This window comes from Gracilinanus agilis, unplaced genomic scaffold, assembly GCF_016433145.1.
Source record: "Gracilinanus agilis isolate LMUSP501 unplaced genomic scaffold, AgileGrace unplaced_scaffold48878, whole genome shotgun sequence".
In the NCBI taxonomy this organism is placed as follows: domain Eukaryota; kingdom Metazoa; phylum Chordata; class Mammalia; order Didelphimorphia; family Didelphidae; genus Gracilinanus; species Gracilinanus agilis.
In genome coordinates, this window is record NW_025383441.1 from 1,113 (window position 1) to 10,203 (window position 9,091).

Here is a 9,091-nt window from a genome sequence, read left to right on the forward strand (position 1 = left end):
AGCTTTGGGGAGAGTCTCCCGTCACTCCCCAAAGCGGACAGTAAGAAGGGACCTCGGCGTGGAAATCTCTGCGTGCCGAGGCACGGAGGCCAGGCAGAATGCGTGTCCTTAAAGAACAAAAAGGCACCCTTTTTGCTCGGAGGTCGGGTCCTCTAGCCCCTCCCGACGTGTCCTCCGTCAGCTTTCCGGGTTGCGGTAGGACTCCGGAGGAAGGCAAAGCCAAGCTTCGCATCTTCAGCCCTCGGTCGGAGGCCTGGGCGGGGGGGGACAGACTCAAGCAAACACAGCCGCAGCTGCGCTGCAACTTCTATCTGGTTTGGGGGAGGTAATGGTAGGGGGATGTAAACAATAGGAGTCATCCGGAGCCCTTGATCTTTATTTAAATATAGGCTTGTTTATCGGTGTCATCCTAGGAGGATTAATTAGATACATTTATTCACAATTTGGTGTCTGACACTCCATCTTAGGAATGCCTTATCATCACAAGGTGTTAATTGGGGCCACTCAGCCACTTACGTTTCTATTAAACAGTGTGAGGACTTTTCACAAGTCCCCGTTTCTTTTTTACTGTACAGTGCAAAAATATACTGGGACTTGAAACAGGCTCGAGTCGCGTCGTGCCTCGACGCTACTTTCCACTGGTAATTGGTGTTTGACAAGCCGGGGAAGGAGGATGAGAGCGGGTAGCTCGCCTCAGATTCAGGGACGGCTCACTCGCTTGGAGCGCGCGCGCGCGTGTGTGTGTGTGTGTGTGGGGGCTTTGGGAAACTAGGAGCCCGGGTGTTTGGGGGCACGAGGAAGACTTGAGCTGAAGGGCCCGTCCCGGGAGTTTGAATCCGTTAGGAGGGAAGAACTAGGAAGATATAAAAATCAATTCAAAAGCAAATTCGCCCCCTCCCTGCCCTCTACTAGGTGTGCGTCTTCGGGCCTCTCGCGTTTGAGGTGTATGCTTACGAAGAATTGATGTCTTTTAGTTAAGTCTGGGTTCAGATTTGGGTTGAGCAAGGGCACTAGTGTAAACGCTTGGAGATCCGGCATTTTAACTGCATCGATTCTAGTCCTTAGAAGGGTCAAACAAGTATTTGAGAGAAGGGCGGGAGGGGTAGGGGTGTATCAGTGGAGGTGACGGACTTGGCTGCCTTCATTCTGTGCGGAAGAGGCTGGGGCTATTTGCACTGCCGTCTAGCCTAATCCTTTTAGCAGATGCAAGTCCCCGCGGCGCATTTAGCAAATCTCCGCTCCTTCCCTAAACTTCTACCCGCAGCCCGGGTCTAGAAATAACGAGGTTTTGAGAATAGGAAAGAACCTTTCTTCAGATAAGCCGAGGTGCCGGTCCAGACAGAGGACTGGGAAGGAAGGGGGGAGGGCAGTCCTTTTATCTCTTGATCATTCCTTTTCTTCGATTCCCCGCCGAGCAGGAATTTGCTGGGGGTTGGGATCCGGCTCTGGAAAGATTTTGCTGGCGGGAGGTGGAGGGAAAATGGGAGTTGAGTTAAGGGATCCGGGCAGGATCTGGGGCTAATCCGTCCCCTGTTTGCCCAGCGCCTACCTCCAAGCTGCAGGCTGAAGCCTGGAAATTGACAGGAGTTGGAAATTAACAAGGTCCGGAAATTAACCTGAGTTGGAAATGAGCACAAAGTGTTGTGTTTGAGCCGGAGCCGAGGGGACCAGGTCCCAGAGCTTGACAGCCGGGGACCAACTAGAGGACCTAGCTGTGGACGTGTGGAGAGTAACCCGGGCTCTTGGCTTCCTCTCCGGGCCTCTACCCAGGCCGCCAGAGGGGGTAGGTGGGGGTGGAGCGGGGTTTTTTGGGGAGGGGGGGGGACGGGGTGTTGAAGAAAGCTCTCCCAGGCCAGCGGCTTGACAAATTGCAGCAAAAAGCCGCAGGTGGGAGGGAGCCGGGGTAGCGAAAACCCATCTGAGTAAGCCCTAGCCAGCCTGTGGCAAGGAGCCGAGATGTGCTTGGAGGGGGGACAGGAACTTGTGGGTCTCTAAAAGGGTCAGGGTGTGGGGTTCCAGGATAGCCCACGTGGGCGGGTGCAAAGCATGCGCCTGGCTCTGCAACACCCCCCCGCCGCAGGTTTTTTTTTTTTTTAATTTAACCCCGCCCCCGAAACCCAAGGGAGCAGAAGCCAGGACTTTAAGGACTAATTGATTGTAAATAGCTGGACGCATGCCCAACAAACGGATACGGGGAGATGGATGAATACAGCCTGGGCTTCCTCTGATAAGACAGCCACGAAAGCCTACGTGGCCCCTTCCCGAGCCCCTTTCTACGAAAGAGCCAAGATCTAGGGGCTAATAGTTTCCACATGCCCAGACTTCTCTTCCGTGTCCTCCTCCCTCTCCAGCCATGGCAGCTGCATTGGGCCCCCGAAGAGCACAACCCAGATCTTTGGAGTCCAAGGTCTTTGCCCTCCCAGCAGGAGCTGGACAGTATTACTACTCTTCCTTTCTCTTTGAGGAGAGGTAGAATGAGGACCACCCGCTGCCAAAGAAGCCGGGAAGCTCGATAGATCCTCGCCTCTGAAAAAACATTTTCCTACATATGTACAGAAGAAAGAGTCAGGTCCATTCCCCCTAATGCACCACATTTATTAAAAATGACCATGACTGTACATACAAAAACCAAGATCTCTAAAAAGCCTTCATGAGCCGGTGCACTGGCTTTGAAATCCACAGCATCACCAAGAAGAGGGGGAAATAGGTGAAATGGAAGTTTTGCTCGTTGTTATTTTAAAACACATTTTCCAGTTAGTACAGGGGAGCTGAAAAATACACTCTTTCCTACCTACAAAGTAACCAGGTTGATTATTTCCCCAAGTACTGAAAATGGGGGGTGGGGAGTGGGGGGGAGGACACCCAAGCCCACCCAGTCTCCTCCCAAAATCAGGCCTCTGGTAGGTGGCCCAGTATTCTGAACAATCCTTTTCAAGGCCAAAGCACCAACTTTACATGATCTTAGCAGGACTCCTATGTAGACTATTTGTACAAGATATTCCACAGTATTCTACAGTGTATCTAAACACACACAACTGTACACTTTGAATTCTATTTTTGGTGACCTCCTCCCCTCCCGCAGGGCTCTTTAAATGCCAACCATAGAAAGAACAGGTCTAGCTTTTCTTAAGTGCAGCAGTCATGTGCTGAGGCAAACCTGGCCAGCTCTGGAAGCCTGAAAACGAGAGAGGAAAGGCCTGTCCCTCTCCTGGGCACTGGCTCTCACCATCCTCAGGAAAAGCATATTAACGGCTCGGCGTTGTTGCCAAAGACCTCAGTGGAGTCATGAGGCCCACCTCTGACTCTCCCCAAATTAGAAAGCCTTTGCCACACACTCTCTGCTCTTATTGACTTAGAGATTTTGAAATCGAAAGGAGGGCTTGGTTGCCAGCATCGATCCCCAACTCCCATCGTCAAAGGCCCCTGGGATACCCTCCCTGAAGGTTTAGTGTCTCCAATAAATATGCCACGTGGTTAAAACCAGAACCTCGAGGATCCTTAAAATGTCAAAGTTGTAGAGAGCCATTAGTTGATCACCCACACAAAATAAACCCCCAAAGCAAAAACAAACGAGATACTAGGTTGGTTCCCATTACCTGCAGCAATCAAAAAGCTTTGGCACCTTCTATAAAGAATTGCACCACACGGTATGCTTCGAGGCGGGAGGCAAAAGTCTTTTTGGCAACCTAGACAGGAACAGAACAAAACAAAAAGCAACGGAACAAAACCCCAAGCACACGCACCGAGTCCACCTTTAAAAACTGGCCACTTTGACAGGAGGAAGGAACAGACCGCTTCCTTCTAGGGACTCGTGTAGAAGGCATAGTAGCCCATGCCTTTGGAAGTGTCTTTGCTATAATCTTCTCCATTTAGGTCCTCACACTTTATCGATGGGGAATTTTCATTGCTGGAGGTACTGGGAGAGAGCCTCCTTCTCTTGCAAGCACTAGTATACACCCCAGAATCATTGGAATCGAGAGACTTTATGGAAGGGGGCGTCTCTATCCAGGAAGAGCTAATTTCTTCTTTAACTTTCTCTTTGGAGAGCTGATCTTCAGAGAAACCAGGAGGGCTGGTTCTGGATGTCCATGGCAACCCGGCTGCCATCTTTCTCTGGTAAGAGCCTCGGCCCCCCCAGCCTGCCATTGCAGGGAAGGAAGGGTCAGGGTAATAGCCCAGGGCATGGGACGTCTGGAGGGGCAGGGATTTAATGCTATAGGGCAGCAAGGTGCTAGAAGAGTACTCTGACTCGTAGGAACTTATATCCAGTTTGTTGCCTCCAGGTTGCTGCACGGGAGTCACGAGCCATCTCTGGGGAGGGTTGGAGACCTCTTCGCTTTGCTGGGGGGAAAGGAGACCATTGGTCTGGGGGACGGTTCTCTCGCTGTTATAATATCTTGCTTGAGGTAAAGTGTTGACGAAAGGCTCCGGGAAGAAGGACTGAACCCCGTAGCGGCCTCCTGGTACAATCTGATGGGATCTAGGAGAATCCGTGGGAGATGGAGTTAACCTGTCATTTTCGGAAGCGGTGTACATGCTACAACATAAAGAGAAACACTTAAAAAAAAACCCCAAACCCTACCATCGCTCCTGACCACTCCACTTCCCAGAACTGGGGGGGGGGGGGGGGGAGGGGAGGGAAGGAAGGTTTCCCGGATGGTGCCTTTGAGAACTTGATGCTGGCAGCTGGGCGCTGGTGAGCTCGGGCTGGTCAAACCGTCTATCTGTTTTGTCTCAACATTTCTTCTTTTGCATAAACCTGGAGGCCTCTCCCTTCAGGTATTAATTATGAAGCTCTTAACAATTCTCTTACGCAGGGTGGCCTCAAATGACCCTCCCTCCCTCTCTCTGGAGACTGTTCACCTATTTGAAGCCAATTTAACTCTTTAAAAAAGTGTATCCATTTCCGAAAGCCTAAGAAAAGCAAGTAGCAGCCAACATCAAATACAGCAAAACACAATGAGGCAAAAGGAAATATTAAAGATTTTCTTGGTAAAATACTCCTTCGGAGGTAGGTGTTTGAATAAGCCATTCTCTTCTAACGGTGGGTAGAGTGTCGCTAAGGAAGGAGCCCCAGATGTGGAGTTATAGAACCTGGCTTCAGATTCTAGTTCTGCTACATACTCTCTGGGTGACCTTGGCCAAGTCACCTTACATCTCTGGGGCGGTAAAATGAGGGTTTTGGGGTGTTAGATGGCCTCTAACGGATTTTCTAGCTTGAAAACTATGGTTTTATAACTATGCAAACATGAATAAAACTACACTTACGAATCATAGTTGTCCCTGAAACCTTTTGCAAATGGATTATGGTCAATCTTCAGCTGAGTGATCTAGAGGAAGGGGGAAAAATGACAACCATTGAGTACTTTTTGTGTGTGTTGGCATTCGCTTAGGGCTCACTTCTAAAGAGGTTCTCTGATCTTTGAATTGACTCACATCAGTGTTCTGGTAAGCTGTCACAGCAATGAACTGGGTTTCAGAGAAAGTGAATGTCTGAGTCTTGGAGGAATCATTAAGGTCTTCCACACCATCCTCTGTCACTTCGACAATGTGAAGCCGGGGCTGGTACTTATGAAGAGACTGCAGGACGATCATCTGGGAATGGGAAAAAGGAGTAGCCACTTACAGAAAGGCATTTTAGAGATTCAAATAAAGTTAGTTGTTAAAGGCTATGATTGTGTCTTGAAGCTCTGAGAGCTTTAGGGTTCTTTCCTCCTAAGACTACAGTCCAAACATTCCCTTTCTAAACCCATCAGGTTGTTCGAGTAATACATTTCCCAGCAGCAGAAAGCATTGGGTTCAGAAATGCTATTAGAGACAAGGTTTGAGCTTTCCAGGGTGGCTTGCTGGGAAGGTTTCTGTCCATCAGCAAATACCGTTCCCAACGTGCTATCGACAACAGCATCAACAATTCAGTAAGAGGATATATAAAATCGGTTGTTGGGTTTGGGGCAGGAAGTTGGAAGGGGAAAAACATTTTCATGTTGGTCATAACTTAGGACAGGCAGTTAAACAAGAGCTCAAGATTCTTAGGACAAAAAGTTTCTCCACTTCCGGAGGAGCCAAGTGTCCAGAAGACCCCAGGGCAGATTACCTGGGTGTTGTTGTTGTTGGCGCCTTTGTTATTGGTGAGTTTCAGTTTTCCAAAGGAGATTTCCTGCCTCATCCAGTGAGAGCCAGTGTTGGGAGACTCAGGGTGAACATACATTTTGTTGCCTACAAAAGAAGGAATATTGAAGGAAAGAAATGAGGTATGACTCGCCTCTCCATGGCTCCTGGAGTTTCTGGGTGGGCCAATAGAGCCGGGATATAGAGCCAATGTTTTTTACTCCTTAAAGGGCTATATACAAATGGCCACTCTTGACTACTCCACTTGTTATTCTTCATTGTGCCCAGAAATAGAGGCATTCTATCCTTTTGGAGCTCGTTTTCAAATGTTCGACATACTCAAATACCCAACTGAAACCCAGATACTAAGTCTAAGCTCCCCTCCCCCCAAATACTGGGCTACCCTTGAGGACCCCTCATTAGAGGTCAGCTTGTGGAGTGAAATTTGTGAAGAAGCTCTCACTTTTGAGGGGATGTCACATAACTATCTGACTTTATCCCTTGGATTGGTTTGATCATACTAAACTTGTTTTCCGTTTTAAGCAGTTAAGCCTCTTTTCTGGTTCCATTTTTGATACTCAGATATCAATCAGCACTTGCAAAGAGCACATTTGGTGTCTTTTCACTTTTTTTTTTTTCACCATTTAGCAACAAAAACCTTTTAACAGAAAGATCAAGTCCACTCAGAAATAGATTTTACTTCTTTGTATATATTGAAAGCAATAAAGTTGACATCAAAAGACTCCTCGGACTATTCATAACACATACACAAAACTTTGGACCATCAGGCCTTGGGAGAAATCTTTCAAAAGAGATAAACAATTAAACAGTTATGTTGTGGAAAGAGTCCTGGACTTGGAGTCAGAAGACTGGTCTGAATCTTGGCTCAGTGGCTTTCCAGCTATGTGGACTTGGATCTATCATTTCCCCTCTCTTGGCCTCACAGTCTCATCTATAAAATGAATTAGAGAACTCCAGGGTCCCATTTAGTTCTAACATTCTGTGATTATAAGAAATTTGAATTATATCAATCTACCCAGGAAATTTGATGCCTTGATGATCTCTCCACCCCAGATTTACTTCCCCAGTCAATTTAATCACCCTGCATGTTGTTGTCAGCTTTGCCACACGTCACCCATTTGCCCCCCTGAAATCGCCAGTGGTTGGGGTCAGCCAGCACCACCTCCACAAACACGTTGTAGTGGGCTGTGGGGTTAAGTCCATTAATGTTGAAGCTTAGGAAAGGAAACATCCTCCTGTAGAGAAAGAAAAAAGGATGAACTCTAATGAGAATTTCCCCACCAGGCCAGAGACCACAAAGGCTCAGGGAAATTCACCCCCAAATTCTGGCCTTCCTCTTCCCAGGAGACAGGAAACAATTTAATTGGGAAATGGGATAACAGGCAGGAAATGCCCTTTTGTATCCATGAATGAGTGCATGGGGGGGGGCAAGCAGGAAGGGAGAGGGCAGGATAAAATAGGGAACCTATAACCCATAAAGAGTGTATTTATGTGTGTGTGTGTGGGAGAGAGAGAGAGAGAGAGAGAGAGAGGAGGAAAAGAAGAAAGAAAGAAAAAGAAAGAAAGAAAGAAAGAAAGAAAGAAAGAAAGAAAGAAAGAAAGAAAGAANAAAGAAAGAAAGAAAGAAAGAAAGAAAGAAAGAAAGAAAGAAAGAAAAATAGGAAGGCTGATGTAGTAGATGGAGCACTGAAGTTGTGTCAGGAAAACCTGGGTATCAATCCGCAAGAGACTTGGCTGCGGGGGAAGGGGGATCACAGGTAAGTCATTTTTCTGAACCTCACATTTTTCATCTGTAAAATGGGAGGAATGATACTCGAACTACTTATCTTTCCAGTTTAGTGTGACAAAGTGCTTTTGCAAACCTTAGGTATGGAAGTGCAAGCTATTCGCTATTAGACGGAGGCAGATTTTTTGTTTCCTTGCTCAGCTAACTTCTTCACCTCTAGCAGTCAAAATCCGGGAGTAGATTTTTTTTCGAAGACTCGCCCATCTAAGGCCCTGTTTCCAAGATATCACTCAGGGAAGGGCTCAGAGGCCCTTTGAACCAATTAAGTCTGTACTTTCTGGCATCTTATAGGCAGGAGATTGTAGCTGGCCACCCGGTTCAGACAGGGACGCAGTAGCTCTGGGAGTTTTCGGGGGTGACTGGGGTCACAGTGACTCAGGGTACTTTCGAGGGGCTCTCCCAGTGCAACCTCCGACAAAATGGTCCCCACAGCAATTAGACTTCACAAACGCATCTTGAGGCTGCGCTGAATCCCCAACCTCCTTCTTCACCCGGCAAAGGGAGAGGACAAGCTAAAACCGTCGTGTCCTTCGGATACCACCGGACCCAAGGGGAAGGGCGGTGGGAGGGGAGGATCAGGGTTCCTGACTCTCCTTCATCCTTGAATCCTCAAAAAATCCCACCCACTCCAGTCTCAGTGGGAATTTGAGGGGGAAAGGAATGCACTAACTCCTCCAGTCTTCCCTCTGCCCAGCCACCTGTCGGGGACGTGGGACAGGAGCTGAGGCGAATGCTCACCCAGGCCCGAGCATCCTAGGGATGGAAATCTGGGAAGGGGATGAAGTTGGGACGACGCAGGACTCCAGCACAGAACTCTTTGCATCTCTCCTGCCTACCGAGCCAACCAGAACAAAAGGGTGAGGGCCGTCCCCCCACCCCCTCCAAGAAACTCCGGGGGTATCCTGGGCACTCACTCACCTGCCCTGCTTAGTGATGATCATCTCCGTCTGATGCCGGTGAAACTTGAGCCACAGGGGCCGATTGCAGAGATAGACCTGGGCGCGCAGCCCGGTGGCAGGCACTCCAAGGCCGCCCAGGCCGCCGCAGGAGCCCGACGCCGTGGCTGCCCCCGGGTAAGGGCCGTAGAGAGCACCAGGACCACTCTGTGCGTACTGATAGCCGCCAGGCCCGCCACCGCCGCCCGGGCCGCTGCCGGGGCCGCCCGGGCCGCCGGGG

General features: G+C 49.0%; 1 protein-coding gene across 1 annotated transcript; it reads right to left on the minus strand.

Moving 5' to 3' along the window:
* Positions 1–3,801: 3,801 nt before the first annotated feature.
* EOMES (eomesodermin) lies at positions 3,802–9,051 on the minus strand. Its single transcript, XM_044684341.1, has 6 exons — positions 8,834–9,051; positions 7,210–7,364; positions 6,095–6,216; positions 5,437–5,595; positions 5,269–5,330; positions 3,802–4,537 (listed from the first exon to the last, which is right to left on the minus strand). The coding sequence occupies exons 1-6, from the start codon at positions 8,854–8,856 to the stop codon at positions 3,802–3,804; spliced, it is 1,257 nt and encodes a 418-aa protein (XP_044540276.1). The 5' UTR covers positions 8,857–9,051.
* Positions 9,052–9,091: the final 40 nt, after the last annotated feature.

What these genes read in the sequence shown, in the direction of transcription:
- EOMES (XM_044684341.1), bottom strand. Translation starts at nt 8,856, where the DNA reads ATGATCATCACTAAGCAGGGCAG. An exon ending in CCAACAACAACAACACCCAG is followed by an intron (nt 5,596 to 6,094) that starts GTAATCTGCCCT and finishes TCCCATTCCCAG; the next exon opens with ATGATCGTCCTGCAGTCTCT. An exon ending in CAGCTTACCAGAACACTGAT is followed by an intron (nt 5,331 to 5,436) that starts GTGAGTCAATTC and finishes CCCTTCCTCTAG; the next exon opens with ATCACTCAGCTGAAGATTGA.